The sequence below is a fragment of the Rhinolophus ferrumequinum genome, chromosome 18 (assembly GCF_004115265.2).
Source record: "Rhinolophus ferrumequinum isolate MPI-CBG mRhiFer1 chromosome 18, mRhiFer1_v1.p, whole genome shotgun sequence".
Taxonomy (NCBI): domain Eukaryota; kingdom Metazoa; phylum Chordata; class Mammalia; order Chiroptera; family Rhinolophidae; genus Rhinolophus; species Rhinolophus ferrumequinum.
Genome location: NC_046301.1, coordinates 24,551,922 through 24,572,116, shown reverse-complemented (window position 1 = coordinate 24,572,116; position 20,195 = coordinate 24,551,922). Strand labels below are relative to the sequence as shown.

General features: G+C 43.7%; 1 protein-coding gene across 2 annotated transcripts in view; it reads right to left on the bottom strand.

Moving 5' to 3' along the window:
- TMEM131L (transmembrane 131 like) overlaps positions 1 to 16,504 on the bottom strand; it is a 144,304-nt gene extending 127,800 nt beyond the window's left edge. Inside the window, exons 1-3 of one of the 2 annotated variants that reach the window (XM_033134871.1) lie at positions 16,313 to 16,504; positions 15,545 to 15,615; positions 8,423 to 8,466 (exon numbers count right to left, since the gene is read on the bottom strand). In XM_033134871.1, the coding sequence (XP_032990762.1) occupies positions 8,423 to 8,466; positions 15,545 to 15,615; positions 16,313 to 16,436 (239 nt within the window). In that variant the 5' untranslated portion in view covers positions 16,437 to 16,504. Of the gene's footprint in view, positions 1 to 8,422; positions 8,467 to 15,544; positions 15,616 to 15,868; positions 15,909 to 16,312 lie in introns of those variants that run through there. The other variant, XM_033134872.1, reaches the window with a different exon arrangement.
- Positions 16,505 to 20,195: the final 3,691 nt, after the last annotated feature.

The window sequence follows — 20,195 nt, the reverse complement described above, 5'->3', positions numbered from 1 at the left end:
GGAGGGAAAAAACAGGTATGGCACTAAACCCGTGTTTCTCAAACTGGTATGTGTATCTATGCAGTAAAGAATGCCAGGCAGCAGATATGACCATTTCCTGAAGCATGCATTTTACTAAAAGATTTTTGGAAAACAACCAGTGAGTAATTTTTAAATGAAGGAAAATTCTCAATAAATTTTGAATTTTATTTTTTTTAATTTCAAAGAATTTTCATGCTTATAGCAGACTTTTCAAAACTGTACCCTCACTGCTTTGGGGGGAAACACTGGGAAAGACTGCAGTATGCAAACAAGACTTTTCCTTGTATCATTTATAAATTAGTAACAAAGGCATTCCTAAAACAGTGGGTGCAAAACACAGCTTTGACCTCAACATCTGTGAAATACTGTCTAGACTACCACAGTAATTGTCTGTAAAGTGGCCACATTCTTTTTACATTTATTGGGGGTAGGGGGAGGAATCACTATTACTCTAGAGTCGTATTTCATGTGCTGTAACAACAAACTAATAATTTGATGACAATTCATTTAAAACTAAAGTAACAAGCTCCCAGGTGACCCCATTATCTTAATATCCGTGTTCCCTGACAGAGAATACTACCTTGGGAAATTATATTTCTCCACTGAACCTTGAAATCCCAAGCCCTGCCACCTTCTTCAGCAGTAAGAAGCTGGTATCACAACATATTCATAATACCTTTACAGAACCAATCAATGCTGCTGCCAATATATTGAGATCCATCTAAAAAGTACTTTCGTTTCTCCCTGATCCATCATGATGAGTAAAAAGCAAACCAAAGCACAATGCTCACAGCATACATGAAGTATAAAACAACCAAAAGGTCAGTTCCTCTCTGTCTATACAGCTATGAGCTTTCCCGAAGATGGACGCTGGGTTCCCAATGGTGGAACACCCCTTCCTCTTGTTCACAGCGGTACCTTCACTCATCTGAAATGTGCTTCTCACAAGTGCCTCCTGTCCTTTCCAATACCCATGGGCACCTCTTCCTGGGCTATTGAATCTGCCTAAGCTTTTTCTTCAGGATGCACACCTGACTGAATGGATTCATGCAGGTACTTTACTGTTAAATACTGTGATGAGTAGCTATAAATAATAAGTCCAGCCAGCGAGCGGCAGACGGAATGAAGCCAGCTGAGAATCAGACTTTTCCTGTCCAGTTAAGTCGCTTCGGAAGGCAATCCCTCGTCCAATGAACACCGCGGTTCCAGCACTAACTAGTTCTGGCACAGCTCTCCAGACTTCAATTCTACTTTTTTGATTCAGGAATGTCAATATGAAGCAACTGTTTTGCCTGTTTTTATTCTAGATTAACCTGTCAAAATACGCCTGGAATTACTAAACTTGGTTCAACTGTATTTTTCAATATAAAGATACAAATGAACACAAGCCCAATTACTCCAGTCTGTAAAAAGACACATCTAGGAGAAGTAAAAATTGCAATGAAAACCAGAATTAGGATTCTGATCCTATTATACTATTTTCCTAATTGATTCCAATTGAGGGCTCCATAATTATATAAATGGCAAAAGTTTTGCTAAAAAATGTCACCCCCTAAAAAAACCCAACAAGGTTTTTATGGCTTGAAAACAATTTTTATACATATCAAGAACCCTGTTTAAAAGCATGCATTCTAAGAACAGCTAAATTATGAGATCTATTACAGTGAAAGAAAATTCACTTTACACGGTTATGGCCATGAAAACCATGACTGAATGCATCCATTGTGCAACCCTCTCAGGCCCACACAACCTGTAGGCAGTGCCAGGGGGCACACACAGATAGAGCAAAAACCCAATTAAAAAAACCACAGCCCCTAACACAAATATCATCATGACTGTGGTTTTGAGGGCAAATACGGTTTGTGAGCTTGGATGTGAAGGACATGTGAAACATGACAAGTAATCAATTTAAAAGGCTTACATTTAAAAATAGAAGCTTGCATTCCTTCAGTTAGCAGCTCTTCACGTAGGTGTTAGGTGCTAGGGCAGGGGCTGTTGATTGAGACTCAGATAGGACCTGAGAAAGGTGATTTCAAAACAGAGGATTAAGTGCCCTGTGCTGAGAGAAGTGCACGGTGCTGTGTGGAGCAGGCCTGAGGGTATCAGTCAGATGAGGGAGGGCTTAGCCACAGAAGAGAAGAGTGTTTGGGGGAGGGGAGGTTCTATGAATGAGGGGAAGTGAGAAGCAGGGGGAGGAAGGCTGAGGAGGTGAGCAGGGCCCACATCACAAAAGGCCCCCTGTGCCACACTCAGGCATCTGCACTTATCCTGCAGGTAAGAAGCTCCACAAAAGGCTGTTTGTAAGAGGAACCACAGGAAAGGATGTATGATTTAGACACATTGCTCGAGGAGGAATGTGGAGAACAGACTCCGGGAGGTATAAAACGGAGGCAGGAGACCCTGTGAAGAAGCTCTAGCCATACCTGATGATCCACAGGGCATGTGGATGATGAAAGCAGTCACAGAAGGCGTCCTGATTTCTGGCGCATGCAAACGAATGCACAGTGCAGCCATTCACCAGGAGGGGCTCTGCCAGAGGAAGAGCAGTTGGGGGAGGCCTGAGAGGGCACTGAGCCCAACAGCTCAGTTCAGGACACTCTCATTTAGCAGCAAGGGAGGTCTCTTCGGGCACCTGAACAGGTAAGACCCCACCACCACCCCCGTTCAAGTTCCTGATATAGAGGATAGAAAAACCCAAGAGAACAGGTGAGATCACCTAGGGAAATAACAGATGGGAAGAGAACAGTGGAAGCCTGGGGAGGCCTGCTCAGGTTAAAACCTACAACCCTACCCACAAGTCAAGGATCGGGGGTTGTGCCGAAAACACAGCTTCAATTTCTGGATAAGAACAAAGAAAAGTGAATAGTCGTTCCAGGCCCTGTGGGGACTCTGAGGTCCCCTTCACTGCCAAAAGAAAGTGTCCCTAAAGATTAAGTCATTTTTGTCTGCAATTCTATCTTTCAGTGTGTTGCTGAAAGGTTAACAAGATTTTCCTCACGCTGACTCTTCAGGATCTGCTTTTAATGCATGTAAATGGCTTTAGGAAGACACATTTTGCTGTTGTTACTAATCAGATCAAAGAACAGTTAAAAAACACACATACACACACACACAAACTCTACAGCCACTGTATCTAGCCAATCAGTATTTATTATTTTTATATAACCATTTTTAAAAGCTGAAATAATATACTTTTCATACTTTGCCATTGCTTCAACGCTTCACACTCTAACAAATATACCCTAAAAAGGCTTATCAGAGACATGCACAGAGCCAGCCAAGCTTCCCAGAGCGCTCAGTTCTAGTAAGAGCTGAAGTCAGCTCTCATTTGCTCTCATCACCGAATCCCCAAAAGCAATCTTTCTTTCTCAGCAAAGCAATAGATCACTGCTGATATTTGAGAACACCCAGGAGAAAAACGGGGATGGAGAGGACAGAAGGAAGAAAGTTTTTCAAATATTGCTCTTCTGGCTTTCAACCAAATACAATTACACAGCATTCGCAGAAGATGAAGTCAAGATAATATAAACAAAATCTTCAATGAGGCCAGTTACCCTGAAAGCTTTCTCAAACTGTGTTTGAGATCATAGGCTAATTACTCCAGGACCCTCCACCCCGGAATGAACAGTAGTCTTTTTCTGGCCCCGCCCTGGGCAGTCTCAGGGGGGAGGCACGGAGCCTCTTCACTATCTAGATGCCCTCCCGTGACAGACGTCCGTGCCACCTACATTTTTCTTGGGACATATTGCAACTCTGTTCTATGGTCAAATCTATTTCTTGAGTCCCAAGGTAGTAACTGCTCCTCTGTGGGGTTCTCTCGGAGACAACGCATTCATTTTCTGGAATTCATCAAGTGTCGGCTCTACGGACTTCAAGCCCACCTGAACATCATTAAGAGTTGGCACTGTAGGGTAGTAATTAAAATAAAAATCACAAAAATGTCTGAGAAATGTGTACGGAGATGCGAGTAACTTCGTAAGTAAGATTCATAAGTAAGGATAAATGACATTACAACAGCGGGGCACATCTAGCATTGGATTATAATTCAAAAGGATAAAATAAATATCTCTGAGTCCATACCAACAAGTAACCAAGTAAGAAAATAAATAAAGGAGAACAGACAAATCTCCCGTACAAAAGAATTCCAAATAATTTATGCAGCAACTTAATTCTACTTAATGACTCGCCTCCAGAGTGCAGCATGGAATGAGGTGGGGATAAAACAAGTAGAAAAACCTGACGAACGGTACCTCCGCCAGGTAGGTGATCAAGATCAACTTCAAAGTGATATCTCAGGTTGATACGTCGTCGATATGTGATGTGTGATCAGAAGGGGAATTTCTATCTGTGGTCTTCCTCCCCCAAACCCAGCACCCTAATCTAACCATGAAACAAAACATCAGACAACCCATAACTGAGGGACATTTTATAAAATACCTGCCCAGCTCTCCTCAAAACGGTCGGGGTTTCAAACACAAAGGAAGTCTGACCAACTGTGACAACCAAGGTGATTCTCAAGGGGAAATGACAACTAACATTAAAGTGGGGTCTTGGACAGGATTCTGGACAGAAAAAAGGACTTTAGGGACAAACTAATGAAGTCCAAGTAAAGTGTGGGGTTAGTAAGGTACCCACGTCGGTTTCTTAGTTGTGACAAATGTATCACAGCACTAGAAGGCGTTAACACTGGGCTCGACTGCGTGAGGGGTGTGTGGGAACGCTCTACAATCTTCACAGCTTTCTGTAAATCTAAATCTATCCCAAAGCAAAGGCGAATTTTCAAAAGTAGCAAGACATTACCTGAGGTCTGCGGGTATTACATTTTTCATTGAAAAAAAATCCCCAACTTCACAGTAAAGGTAAATGAACAGAAAGTACTTAGGTGACAAATTCACCCATCACAGGACATTACACTTTCAGAGGTAATTCTCTGGAGAGAACTCCAGAATCGACATTTTCAGACAATAGAAACAAAGAGGGTTTCTAATAGCAGCATCAAACCTGTGTCACGATCTTCTTGTCTGTATACATATGGAACAAATCTCAACCAAGAGAAAATAAAGAGCTTGGAAGTCACGTTGAAAGGAAGACAACTGGGATAAAATAATAGCAAAATACTGGAATATGTGATATTTGGAAGATTAAAATACTATATAAGTCAGGGTTGATCATGATTAAGGAGTTTTCAAATCAATGCTGTAGTGGCAATCAGCATTTTTTTTTAAACAAAATGCAATACAGAGGTTCCGTGTTAAGGCATTCAATGCCACAGAACTGTACACTTAAAAATGGTTAAAATGGTAAATGTTATATATAATTTACTACCAAAAAAAGAAACAGAAAAGAGAGTGAAACACAGGTAGTATGGGTAAGCACCCTTTTCCTAATAAATACGCATGTGTGTACACAGTCACACATCCACATATATGCCTGCGGGGAAGTAAGTAATCATGATGTAAAATGTCTCTCTTACCGTGAGTCACTGTCAAAAAGTTTGAAAGCCACTGTTCTAAATCACTGACACAATTCTCCCTCACTCCACACCTCCGCTGATAATCTGACACTGTGCCAAAAGACCAATAAGGATAAAGTCTTACTCATACCTTTAAGAGGGACAGAAAATTGGTGTAAAGAAATGAGTTCTAACTAGCGAGAAAGGTGAAATCTGCCTTTGCAAAAGAGACCGACAAACTCAAAAGCACATGCAAAATAAGGCTCTCTCCAGGCCAGGCACACCCACCCCGGGAGACACAGCAGGCCTTCCTAGCTCCACGCTCACCTCCTCACCTGCCTACCTGCCAGCTCTGCTTGGACATGTCATATCAAGTCTGAGATTCCTAGGAGACAATCAACCAGACTTCCTGATTTTCCCTCCCACTAAATCCTTTCCCATCACAGGCAACGCCTCCCCAGAGGCTCAAGCAAATGCTAGAAGCCGTCCATGACTTCTCTTTCCCTCCCTCTCCACAACTGACGAGACAAATGATGAATCTGTTCCACCCCAAAAATTCATCTCAGAACTTTCCACGTCCCTCCATCCCCACAACTGCCAGACTAGGCTGAGTCACCATATTCCTCACCTTTTCTTGCTCCCAGGATTGTGACAAACTCTGAACTCTGCCCCACAGGCGTAAATTAGCCCTCATTTAAAATTTTATGCTGAGTTTAAATGGTGGCTAGGAAAGCAGTGTTGTAAATATAGGCATTTTACATAAAACTCACAATAATTTTTAAAAATATATTCAATGGAATCTAAATACCACTGCAATAATGCCCATCATCATCCATTTTTTAAAATATACAAATAGGCTGTCTTGTATTGCTGGATATTCCCTCAAAGAGTTTTAACCTAATATACATTTATATTTAAAGCCTTTTGCAACAAAACTATGGGTATAAAGTAAAATTTCGGATTTAACCATAGGATCTAAGTGTTAAATATTTTTTCCTTCTAAATTGAGTCATCATTATAATTTTATTAGTATGCAATTGATAAACCAACAAAATTTAATAGGTAATGAAACATAAGTCATATTATACTGAAAATGCATCCTTTAATGAGATGAATGGAACTGTCTTTTTCTCCCAATTGGTTCATGTGAATATTATTTACTACTAGAATGAAATAGGGTTAGTAAGCATCAATGTAATCTTATTTCCCTTGTTCTTTTTTTTTCAATGTAAGCCCTGAAAAAGCTTGTTCACATAAACAGATACGAATGGACAGAGCTTTGTTATAGCACTGCCCGTATATTCTCTAAATTCCCTCAATATAAAAGTCACAGTGATCTATCATTAAAAATAACTCCGGATGATCTATCAACTGCCAATTTGATTGGGTCCTCCTTCAATTTTGTTGAAAATAAAGGTTTGAAAACCACCAGAGTTACTAATGACTTTGTTATCCAGTCAGAGTTAATCACTATCTCCTAACCAATATCAATATTTCAAGTTGTCCCTTTGTTTGCCCAAAATGAAACACCCAGTAGGATCGGGTTGGAAAAGAAGTATGCCTTTCTTTTGTGAAGTGGAGAAGGATAACTTGCGACCTCAGACAGATCAATTGTAGGAGAATATGTGGATGTTGGGAATCTAGAAGCTAATTCCTTGAAAGTTATCCCTGAGCCTAGGTACCACTGAGCCTTCAAGTACCTCCAAGGGACCAAATATCCCAGTTTGACAACTGATCGAGACTGCCCCATGACCAAAGTATTCTCTGAAAAATGTATTTACATCTTTTGATTTGCTAGCCCAGACCCTGCTTAAAATCCTTTAGTAACTCACACCACAATACTGTGTTTTATTTTATTAAAAAAAATAAAAATCAAGGGTGGCCGGATGGCTCAGCTGGTTAGAGCACGAGCTCTGAACAACAGAGTGGCCAGTTCGATTCCCACATGGGCCAGTGAGCTGCGCCCTCCACAACTAGGTTGAAGGCAACAAGCTGCTGGAGGGGCGGCCAAATGGCTCAGCTGGTTAGAGCGCGAGCTCTCAACAACAAAGTTGCCGATTCAATTCCTGCATGGGATGGTGGGCTGTGCCCCTTGCAACTAAAGATTGAAAACGGCGACTGGGCTTGGAGCTGAGCTGCGCCCTCCACAACCAGATTGAAGGACAACGACTTGGAGCTGATGGGCCCTGGAGAAACACACTGTGACCCAATATTCCCCAATAAAAAAGTAAAAAAAATAACACTCAAAACTTCTTACTGTAGCCTCCAAGATCCTACCTCTTACCACCCCACAAACCACTCTGGCCTTCTCCAAGTTGCCAGTGGTTCCTACCTCAGGGCCTTTGCACCTGCCATCTCCTCTGCCCAGAGCATTCTCCCTCTGCTTACTGTGTGGGGACTCCGCACAACCTCCAGACCTCAGCTCAAATGTTACCTCCTACGAGGGGCCTCACCTGATTGCTCCATCTACCTCATTATTCTCTACCACAGCGATCTAATTTTTGATAGTTCTTTTAAAAGCATAATTATTTTGTTTTGTTTGCAATAATGCCTGACTCCCCCACTACAAGCAATACAGGTCTTGTTCAGTGTTTTACGTGTATATCCAGCATCCGGCATGGGGTCTGATGCTCAGTAGATATGTGTGAACCAGATGGAAAGTGGAAGCATGCCATGGGAAAAGTGAAGTTGGTGGGGTGTGTGTGGGTATGCGTGGGTGTGTTGGGGGAAGGGGGTCAGTGTGTGTGAGTGTATTTAACAGCTTTCTGTACAACCTTATTTCCAAACAAAGTCGCATTATTAGAGAATATAGATACCCGAAATGCGAAAGAGAAAGGTCTATTACAGATAACATTAAACACGGAAACACAGACATATCAAAGACTTCAGATAGCATCCAAAGTGGGCAGGGAAGTTCAGCAAGTATATGCTCCCACGTTTTTTACTTACCTCTGTTCTGGAGAATGTTCTTCCATGTCCTCTTCAGAATCACCCTATTGAAAAAGAACACGCTTTAACAGTTGTTTCAAAGGAACACAAAATCTCCACAAGAAAGTTCTTTAAATCTCGCAGGAGTGATGAACTTGTAATGCATGTCTACAGTCGTGCCTCCCACACAGCAGGCATTCGATCATTATTTACTGAAAGAAACAGTGACACTAGCAATGACAGTGCTAAAAGCCACAACTTGCCAAGTGATCCCCTACATACGCATTGTAAGTATTCAACCTATTTAACGTCACGACCTAAACATAATCTCAAAAGTAGTTTGACATCACGTCTCGCCAAGAGCATTTTTTAATGTTTCCGTTTAATCACACAAAGTAAAATTTAATGATAGTTAAAATTCCCAAATATAGAAAACATACTGGTTGGCTCAGAATCCCCTGAATGAATGAATGCCTGATAGACTCTGACATCAACATAAAAAGACTGATAAACGTTATAAATGGCATAAATAATCACGCTCTAAAGTGATTCCAAAAATCTTCTTTCAGACTAACCATGCCGAAAATCAGCCCACATATCACGTACCAGGAAGGGAAAAAGAAAGGGGTCTTGAAACAGAAACAGTATGTAACGGGCAGGTCCCATGAAATACGACATTGTCATTTGCCTGATGAATGTCATCTTGAGTCTTCTTTCTTGAAGCTCACCACTGTTGGCTTCAGGCACGTGGCCCCTTCCTGAACCTGCAGCTTCTCTCGGACCCTTGGCTCTCTTGGTAACACTGCCTCACTGCCCCCTTCCTTCGTCACTGCCCATCCTCCTGGGCTCAGACTCCTCTACATTAATTCCCTCCGGATGGTAACTCACACCTGTAACCATGGGGCCCAAGTCCCCATCTCCAGGCCCAACTCCTCACTCACTCACACATGTAGACACTCAGTAAACGCCTCTTTCCACAAGAACCAAAACTCACCTTGTTTTGGTCAGCATGGCCCGTGGCAGGTATTCCCTCACACATGTAGGATGAACTAAGTCACAGCTCCAGCCCCACTGTCCTACGCCTCCAGGATATATGCACTTTGTCTTCCCGGAAACAAGTAGGGCCGACACCAGATTTATCGACGTCAGGGGTCCCTGCCAAGTGGCTTCTAGTCTACCCAGCCTCCTTCCGTCAAAGGTACCACCACACTCTCTGACCCCTGGGCAAACCCTAGAGTGGTCTCATACGGCTCTCTTCCCTTCATCTCCAAACATTAAAGACCCACCCACTCATCTGAGACCCAGTTCAGACCTGTTCTTTCTTCTCCTTCCCTTCTGTCAGCAGACGGGCCCACAGCATCAGCACCCCAGGCCCTCACCACCACCACGGGTAGGGTTTTCTTCTCTAAGAGTTTGGCCTTCCACCCATCCTGGGTGACCCTGCCCGACCCATCTTCCTCCACGTCCATCATGCCTTACCACCCACCTGTACGGCCCCAGCATTCAACGTCACTGCGTTCCTCTCTGCTCAAGAAGCTCCCACGGTTCCCTAAGTGCTAGTCAGATGGACGCCAACCTGCTTCCCCTGGAACTGACCCTGACATACCCATCCATCCCAGTCTCTACAAGCAAGCTTCAGCTGAGGCGCCGGCTCCGGTTTAAAACATCAGCATAAATACAATGAACCTTCACCTGGGGGGGGGGGGGGCTCGAGGCTGCATCCCAGTCCCGAGTCTGCTCAGGCGGCCCTCTAAGGGGCCCCTGCAATACACACAGCTTCTCCTCTCAGTTCCTACACTTCAGCATTTGAATGTTATCGCAGGGTATTACCAGCCTTATCTCCCCAACAACACCACACTCTCAAAGGGCAAGGGCTGAAATCCTGTCATTCTGCCCCCAACCAGGAGGGTGGGGGTGGAGCAAAACGAGTGAAGGTGCTCAAAGGTACAAACTTCCAATTCTAAGGAAATCGTGGGGATGTAATGTACAGCATGGAAAGTACAGCTAATAATCCTCTAGGGCCTATTTGGAAATTGCTATGAGAGTAAATCTTCAAAGTGTTCATCACAAGAAAACAAATTTTTGTAACTATGTACTGTGACATCTAGACTTATTAAGGCGATCATTTCACAATACATACAAATATTAGCTCATGTTGTACACCCGAAACTAATATAACGTTACATGTCAACTACACCTCAATAAAAACGTTTCAATAAAGATAATTTAAAAATACTAGTGGATATGACTATTTTTGAAAACTTCATTTAAGCAAATTTTCCTATATCAAAACAGAATATGAAAATAATTTCCCTCAGATAAGGAACTTTATCTCCTACAATACTACTTTTCTGGCCCGACTGTGCTAAAACGCAATACAATAGTGAAGTGGCCAAAAGCAAGGGCTCTGGAGCTAAACACCTCCTGGGATTAAATCCCACCACTGCCACTTTCTTATGGCCTTGGGGCAAGTTATTTAAGGACTCCCTGCCTCAATTTCCCCATCTGTAAAATCAGGTCATAATACTTCATAGGTTTTAGCATATTAACATGTTAATACTCGCTAAGTACTTAAACACTGCTGTTAGTATTCCATCTCATGATGGTTATTATTTGTCTGTGTTGATAGCGGATGTGATTAAACCAAAAATAAATCTGTGACAAAAAGATTTCCAAATACTAGTTAATGATTCACTGACTGGAGCAAGATGCCATTACGTAACACAGAATCTCCGATAATTAAGAATCCTCATAGACTCAGTATACCATTTCCTATTTCACTTTCTAACAATTTCCGTTACCTCGTCTAAGGCTTTTAAGAGGGGTAAATTTAACAAGACATGCAATTTTTAAAGGCAGAGACCTTACTCATCACTGTCTCCCAGGCCAGGTCCATGCTAGGTGTTTGCTAGATGAACAAACAAGGCCGGGAGACCCCAGAGCCGACCACCCCAGACCAGACCCGTGGGAGTCTGCACCAGGCAGCAGCTGCTCCTACAGCGCCCGTGTCCGCGTCCCACACCTAACCAGGGGCATTAGGAGTGAGGCTTCTCATCCTAGCAAAGTCTGAATGGATTAAAAGAACAAATTCTAGATTGCCCTTCTTGTTGCTAGAACTGATACAAAAATGTGATTATTGAACAATAGCAGGAAACCAATGCGCAAAGCATTCAGCCTGCCATCTTTAGAACGGAATAAGCTAAAAATAGAGGAACTGGACAACACACTGACAACTGTCTCTCCTCCACCAGGAAGAACTCATGAGCTAACAACTGAATGCCTACTGCATACAGAACCTTGTGGTCACAACAGGGTGACCAAACTTAGAAGCCCAAAGCCTCTTAAGGGGAACCTAGTTAGGGCAACATACAGCAAAGAAAATCCAGACACTCAAGAAATTCAAAAAAAAAAAAAAAAAAGAAAAGAAATTCAAAGAGGGAGAAATGATGACAGCGCCACTGCCAAGTTAGGAGTCAGGGAGAACTGGCCCTATACAAAAAGCAGGGCAATAGCATCCATTCTTTCACTCAACCGGTTTAAGTGTTGGGTCCACTCAGACAAGAGTCAGGCTGGAGTGAGCATCCCAGATGACCGATCAGAGCAGCAGACAAGGTCAGAACGCGGAAGGACCTCAGGGCCAGAGCAGGTCAAGTGGATCACAGGGAATCCCAGTTTTTGACCTTGAAGGTGAAGTAAGAAAGTGCACAACACAGGATCTTGCACACATGCAATTACTTCTGGACAGTAAGCTAATGAAAATGTTTGTTTGGTTTCTACACTATCACCGCTTTGGATTCAGTGTGGTGAAGTATGGTCACGTGAAGCAGAATCAGAGGAAAGGAAAAACTGTAACTCTAAGTACAAAACCACATGTTTTTTTTCCTTCCTTCTCATTATCACCATGGATAGTTTTTATGTTCCTACAACAAGCTATTCTACAACATGAAAGAGTACATAAACAAAAAGATGTGAGTAACACAATTTATCTGTATAACTGGCCACATGTTAATAGCCCAAGTTATCGACACTGGTTCAGCCCCTTCAAAGTAGGAAAGCTGTCCCATGCTCTCCAATGACCAAATCTAAGGGAACAGGTGAGAGACTGCCAAAATAACAAAATATATTAAGTGCTTACTAAATTCAAGGCACTTAATCCTCACAAAATCCTCTAAGATGAGCACCGTTATCAGCCCCATTTTGCAGATAAAGAAACTGAGAACAGAGAAGCGAAAAGGAATGGAGACTGGAGTCAAATCCCGGAAGCCTGGACAGAGGATCTGGCAGTTTACAAAAACTCAATTGTTACATTTGTTTTTACTAATGATGCATTACTCAAATTCTTGATCACTTAGAGACCCATTAGATGAGAAAAAAAAAAAAAAACATTTCCCAAATAGATAATTGTATAAATAATTAGTGTTGGCAAATGTTAGTATTCAATTTTTTTAATGCCACATCTTCTGATGCTATGTCACCTATAACTGAAAAATCTTAGTTTGTGAAGGTATCTTTAAGTCCTCCTGAATGAAAGGAACCCAGCCTACAAGTTAGTTAAGCAGAAAACCCTCAAATTTAAATAACGCCTATAAATATTCTCTTGTCAACGAACTCCATGACACACATGAAGGAACTTTTTCAGAAAAAAATTCAAAATCTTTTGAAAAGAATTCCCTAAAGATAACTTTCTTCAGAACTCTCTGCAGTTTTTATGTATCTGCTATTTATATATATATATATATGTGTGTGTGTGTGTGTGTGTGTATGTGTGTATATATATATATAGATAGATAGATAGATCATGTTTCCCCAAAAATAAGGCCTAGCGGGACAATCAGCTCTAATGCGTCTTTTGGAGCAAAAATTAATACAAGACCTGGTCATATTTTACTATGAGACTGGGTATAATATAATATAATGTAATATAATACCGAGTCTTATACTAATTTTTGCTCCAAAAGACACATTAGAGCTGATTGTCGGGTTAGGTCTTATTTTCTGGGAAGCACGGTACTGTATGTGTATGTATATACACATGCAGTTTAAATAGATATATATGCACATATATAGTATGCAGTTCAGGTAGACAGATATGGATATATAGGTCCACATATATCCTCACCTCCACCCAGGTACATGCAGGGTAATGTAAAATCGTCTCTAAAAGATCCACATAGACATAGAGATGGAGTGTTCAGAAAATTACTTTGAATACCAGTTTCACTTTCATTACAGCTTTGATTAAAATAACTTAACTATAAATGCCTCTATAGCAAGTATTCCAGAAAGTCAGCTTCTAAATTCTAACATCTTTACCCAAAACAAACTGCATTACACATATAAATAAAAACAAAACCAGAAATTAAGAATTTTATAAAAGAACGTCCGAGCCTTTAAATAAAATCCTGTCACCGGCCTTGACATTTGCACCTCTGAGCACAGGGACCACATCTTCACCTAATGCTGTAACAAATGCGAGTCTATAATTTCCTTTTGGCCAGGGTTGGCTTCCAACGGTAACCAGGAAGAGGTAGGGGCTACGACTGAGTGAAAATGCAAATACAAATACATATAGATATACACCAGAGCTTCTCCACCGGGCAGTTTTGCTCCCCAGGGACATCTGGCAATGTCTGGAGATATTTTTAGCTGTCACAACTGAGGAGAAGAGAGGGAGGAGTGAATGCCACTGGCATCTAGTGGGTAGAGGCAGAGATGCTCTGACTGCCTGACATCCCCCTGTACCCAGAACAGCCCCCCACAACAAAGAATTCTCCAGCCGAAAATGTCACTAATGCCACTGCTGAACAACTCTGATATACACAAATACAGCAATATTTTTAAAAAGTAAATACATCCAGTGTTAAGTGTGGTTCTCTCAGGATTATGAACAATTTCTATTTTGATTGTTTTATCTTTCTGTATATTCCAAACTTTCAACAATACACATCTGTTATTTACAATCAGGAAAAACAATGCATTTGGGAATACACGTTTAAGAGAGGGGCAGACTATTTACTCCCCATCTTGCTGGGGCTTTTTCTCAAAGGACTGGTCTTATTCAGCCTGCGGGCCTTCAGAGAAGGTCCAGGAAATTTTTCCTCTAAAAATCACCTCTTCGCCTTGAAACTGTTATTCATTAGCCCCGGTTAAAATGAATATTCCAAATATCTCAAAACCAGCTTCACATAGGAAGAAGAAAATTGAAATGTAAAACTGCATAGCCTCTCCAGTGAAGTTTCGGTGAGACATCCTGTTTTTCTAAACAGCCACAAGAGACAGCATAGAATTAAGTGCTGCCACCAATGTGGAAAGTAATGAACATCTTAAAAATTATGGCACACAGCAGAATAGTCCCTTATAATTCAAACTACTCCCCATTTCCCAGAAAAAAAATGCACTTGGGGTCACTACTGTCGCTGCTGAAAAACAATCAACAATATTTAAATATGTACATTTTCAGTCAATGAGAATTTCTTCTAAAAGTTAAACCTTACACAAAAAAGCTTTGCAGTACTGTCCACGGCTGCAGTAAACCCTGTATGATGCCACAGATTCCAATAAAATGTTAGGAATTAGTTTTCCACATGCAATCATCATATCATATAGTGGGGGAGAAAACCCAAAACCGGAAATTGAAGATCTTAAAAGGGTGTATTCTAAAACGAATTAAAGAAACTTGGAAAAAATCCAAGATTACAATTCTTTAAAGTCACATCTTCATCCCAAAGCTACTTAACGCTAATGGTAAGTACCACTCACTAACATTTTTTAAATCAATATTCCTGTTGTCCTCAGGCACACAGCACTACCTTATTTAGAGAACAGGGCACATGTCCCTAGCCCACCCAGGGCCACAGCTGGCCGAGGGGCCCGCCCTTCCCCTCCGCACTGCAGCCGCTGGCCTCGGCCCTGCTGAGGTGGCCTCAGCTCCCACCTCCTGAACTTGGGGCAGGCGTGACTCACGCCGTCACATGGCGCGGGAGGAGGCCTGGAAGGCCACCGTTGCCAGGTGTTTAGGCTCGGCCCGACCGTTTATTTGCCTTGCAAAGTGGCCCGAGAGCCTGTGCCGCTGGGGGGCCGGCGGCCTCCCGGCCTCTCCTCCCTCGAACACCCACCCCCGCCCTGTCACCTGGTTGTCCTCACCTGAGTGGGCAACAGGAGTTCCCCTTCTTCTGCCTGCCACAGCTCCACCACGTTCGGCAACGGCTCAATAGCTGCAGACACCAAAAAATACACAGTGTTTTTAATGCACGGAAAAGGCTTCCTGTTTCCCTATCGTTACCCATGCGCCCACCTCACCAAAACAAGTCTCCCTTTCCTTCTAGAAGTGGAGAACACCAGAGGAGCGAGCCGAGGATAAGAACACAATGGACTGGGTGTAAGCCGGCGGCCCCTCTGAGAGGCGACGGCGTGCAGGGTCGGGGGTGGGGGGTGTCTCGTGCTGGAGGTCGGATGGGGAAAACCCACCCCGCGGGCCACTCTGCGCTCGCATCCCGCAGCATCTGGGGCGGGCATCTGCAGGATGGGACCTAGGTGGCCAGGCTCCGGGAACAAAGCTGCAGGAAGCCAGGCTGCGGCGGGGCCCCAGCGCGCGCTACACAAAGCGGGGGCTGCGCCCGGGGCGCCGGGGACCCGCGCACAAAGGCTCCCGGTCGCGTGCGGCTAGCGGTCCGCGCCACGATCCCCAAACCCCGCGATTTCCCAGCTTTCTGTTTGCATGGGGGAGGGGGCGCGGGAGGAGACGCCGCGGTTAGAAAATGTTATCAGCCCAGAATTGCAATCGCTTCCTCCTCCTACCCCTTTCCCTTTCCTCCCCTCGCCCTCTAATAGATTTCAGCAGTTCCCTAAAAGAAAGACGGGGGGGGGGGGCAGGGTGGAGAGGGAAAGCCAACAGAACGGCGCAAGGCTGACCTTGTCCCTGAGCCCCTCCCGGGCGACAGCAGGGCAGGAGGACCTGGAAGACACCCAGCAGGAGGTTCACGGCCGCGGCGGTACGGCAGTAGCAGCCCGGCTGCGGGCGTCGGAGCCCCGCCATGCTGCTGCTCGCCCTCCTCTCGGTGCTCGCCGCGCTCGCCGCTAGCTTGCTGGCGCCGGGGCTGCCTCGCCCCGGGCCCGCCCCCGCGCCGCCCGCCCGGCCCCGCCCCGCGCCCCCGCCCCCGCCGCCGCCGCAGCAGCAGCTGTAGCTTCAGCCCGGGGCGCGCCGCTCGCCCTGCGCGTGTGTGCGCCACAGATAGAGGGGGGACGGAACGCTGCGGGGTGCGGGGAACGTGGACAATGCGAACGCGGCGGCCGCGGGTGCCCCACCCCGGCGCGGAGCACATGGCTGCTGTCCCGCCCCGCAGCGCTCTCGGCTTCTCTCCCAAATCTGCGGGGCCCAGGCACTTTTTGCGGCGGTGACTTAGAGCTGTCGGAAGAGACTATCAGGCCACTGTCGCCAAGTGCGATTTCAGCAAGTTTCGGAGAGTTTCCGCTTTGTTTGGGTGCACGGGCCACAGTCGGGTTATTGCCATCGGGCAGGGAGGTGGGCAGTGGGTGATAGGAGTGAGGAGTCGCCCAGCTGGAGGCCCGAGACAGGGTATTAGTGGAAATAATGCAGTGGTTGTCAGGAAACGCGAGTGCAGCCACATGGCTGCTGCCAGTTCTGCAGCGAGGATATCCGGTGGCTGCAAAGTCTGTAATTTAGAATAAAAAGAGCTCTTCCAAGACCGGAGAGGCTGACCTCAGCGCCGCGTGGCGGTGGTGTGCGCCCGGCGCCCTCCGTGGATACGGTCCAGGTTGTGACAGGTGGGGAAGCCTCTTCCTAGGGGAGTTATAGCGTCAAGGTCCTTGCAAATACTCCCCTTCGGATTCACGTTGCAAAATTTAGCCAGCCCCCTCTGAAACATGGTGGGGGCGAGGACGAGGGTAAGTTGCCTATTTCTAACATTAACAGGATAATATAAGCATATTAGGAAATACACTTTCTAGCCCCATTTTTTGATAACTAGAACCGAAAAGCACATTTAAGATCGAGATCTCTTTTAATATCATGCCTTTGACAATCAATTTGCATCACCTGGAAGTATTGGCAATCTGCAGATTTTTTTTTCTCGTTAATTTGCTGCTTCCAGAGTAGCTTGTATGAAATTCAGAGAATATGAGCAGTGTAGAATAAAGAGGGGAAGTGACCCGGGCACACCTGTCTGCTTACATTGATCCTTCACTTAATTGCTTCTGGTGCCTTACAGTCTAGACAATGGAAAAGTGGTGGTCGAATGGCAGGACAGATGCCAGAGAAGGACTAAATCAATTAGGAATCCTCTCTCTCTGCTAGGGACATAATATAGTACTGTGAGCCCAGTCTCCACACTGTGTCTGGACAGAACTATAAACAATGTTAAATAGCCTAATTGCTTGGCCAGGACTTAACATTTAAGAAGATTAGCAGAAATACAAGTCCTCTGTGTGATAAAAAAACAAACAAAACACTTCATTTTGCATTATCTAACTTGCACACCTCCAGTATTTTCTCTGTTCCTTACTTTTTCCCTATGATCCCTGCCAGCCTGTTTATTTCTTTTTCAAGAAGCTCCAGTCCCATCCCAGTGGGTCCCTTTTTTCTCTTCATGTCATTTCTCTAGATTTCTATTTGCCTCTTGGGCTCTGAAGGTTCTCCCACTTGGTTAAGGGGACCTCTTATAAGAATACTTCCATAGCCCAAAATAATACATAGCCCAATATGTATTATTTTTAAGTCCTCTTATGACTATACTACTTAGAAAAGAAAGCAAGCAAAAAATTGATGGCTTTATTAACAGGTTTTATTAAACAGGTTTAATAAAAAGTCATGGTACAAAACATTGTTACTAATATTTAAACAATTTTAAGTTTTTACTAAAAGTCTTTCCCACACTAACCAGTATCACAGAATCAATGGAAATGACATAAAAGAGTAAAATAGCCATGGACCATCTATAAATAAGGCTCTATGTTGTTCTTATACTGGTCTTTTAAAGGCCAGCTTGATTTTTCACGTTGTACTCTTATGGACTTGATAAAGTGGGTAGTGCTATTTGACTGTTGTTCAAAAAGCTAGAAACATGTATCTGCAGTGCCAAAGGGTTGGAGAAGGACGCAGGATTACACAGCTGTGTTCTTAGATAAATCTGACCTACTTAGCCTTCTCTGGAGGTATTTTTCATGCTGACTCATGAACAACAGGAAAGTTATGGCCCATGAAGTAGCATCCATGTTTTGAAGTAAACTTGTTCTCCAAAGACTCCTGTGTCTTTTGTGCTATATTTATTCCCATTATTCCCCTGTAGATAGTATGTTGTCACAGAATATTAGAGCCGCAAAAACTTTAGCTATTAAATAATGGCCCAACTGCCTCATTTTACAGGTGAAACTGAAGCCCAGAACAGATGAGAAATATCCAAGTTATAGTGGCAGAGTTATGGAAAAGTATATATGAAATAATGTCAACTGAAAACAATTTAATGTAAACATGAAAATGTTTACATTATATACAAATTATATGCACAAGAGCAAAGCGTGGAAGAGGCACTAAGGAGATATCTACTAGAGTATATCAATTTTAAATTAGATCCTTGTAAGTTAAAATGGTTTTAAAAAACACCTAAAATTGATGAAATCTACTTATTTTAAATATACAAGACATTGACTATGCTTTTGACTTACTTTACCCTTGTTCTTTTTTCCTTAATGAGTACAGGTGAACACCAAGCAAGTCTACAAATGTTACTACATCTTAACACATCCTGCGTAAAATTGACAGTGAAGTGTCAAGCCCACATCACCTATATGTACTCCAGAGAAGAGTCAATGTACCAGGTCACAAGGTGGCTGTGAAGATTAAATGAGATCATTTATGCAAAGCATCTGATATAGATGCTCAATAAATGCTAGTAATGATATCATCGTGTATTCACATTGTCAGGCCATGCCAGACCTTTCATTAACATGGTAAATTTGATACTGATATTTAATTACTTGAATTACCTATTATCATTCATTATCATATCATTTATCACTCAGGCATACTGGAAATGGGAATGATTAATGAAAATGTACATATAACAGCTGTTTGCTGGCTTATCTATCCATCTGTTTTGGGCCTCACCCCAATTGTGACAACAAAATCAAGTGTTGCATCAAACCACCACCACCACCAAGGCTGGGAACCACCAGGGAGGAAATGCCCAGAGGGCATGGTTTTTGAGTAGGATAGAAGCCTAATGGTTAATTCAGGTACTTTTGAGATGCAAACTGTTCCCTTGACACAGCAGAGGGGATCCTTCCTATCTGACTTTATTCCATTTCATCTTATCTCAGGAAGCCTCAGTGCATTGGATAAGAGTTCTTGACTTTGGGCGGGCCCAGTGGCTCAGGCAGTTGGCACTCAGTGCTCCTAACCCCGAAGGCTGCCGGTTCGATTCCCACATGGGCCAGTGGGCTCTCAACCACAAGGTTGCCAGTTCAACACCTGGAGTCCCACAAGGGATGGTGGGCTCCGCCCCTTGCAACTAAGATTGAACACGGCAGCTTGAGCTGAGCTGCTGAGCTCCCAGATGGCTCAGTTTGTTGGAGTGCATCCTCTCAACCACAAGGTTGCCGGTTCGACTCCCGCAAGGGATGGTGGGCTGCGCCCCCTGCAACTAGCAACGGCAACTGGACCTGGAGCTGAGCTGCGCCCTCCACAACTAAGACTGAAAGGACAACAACTTGAAGCTGAACGGCACCCTCCACAACTCAGATTGAAAGGACAACAAACTTGGAAAAAAAAAAAGTCCTG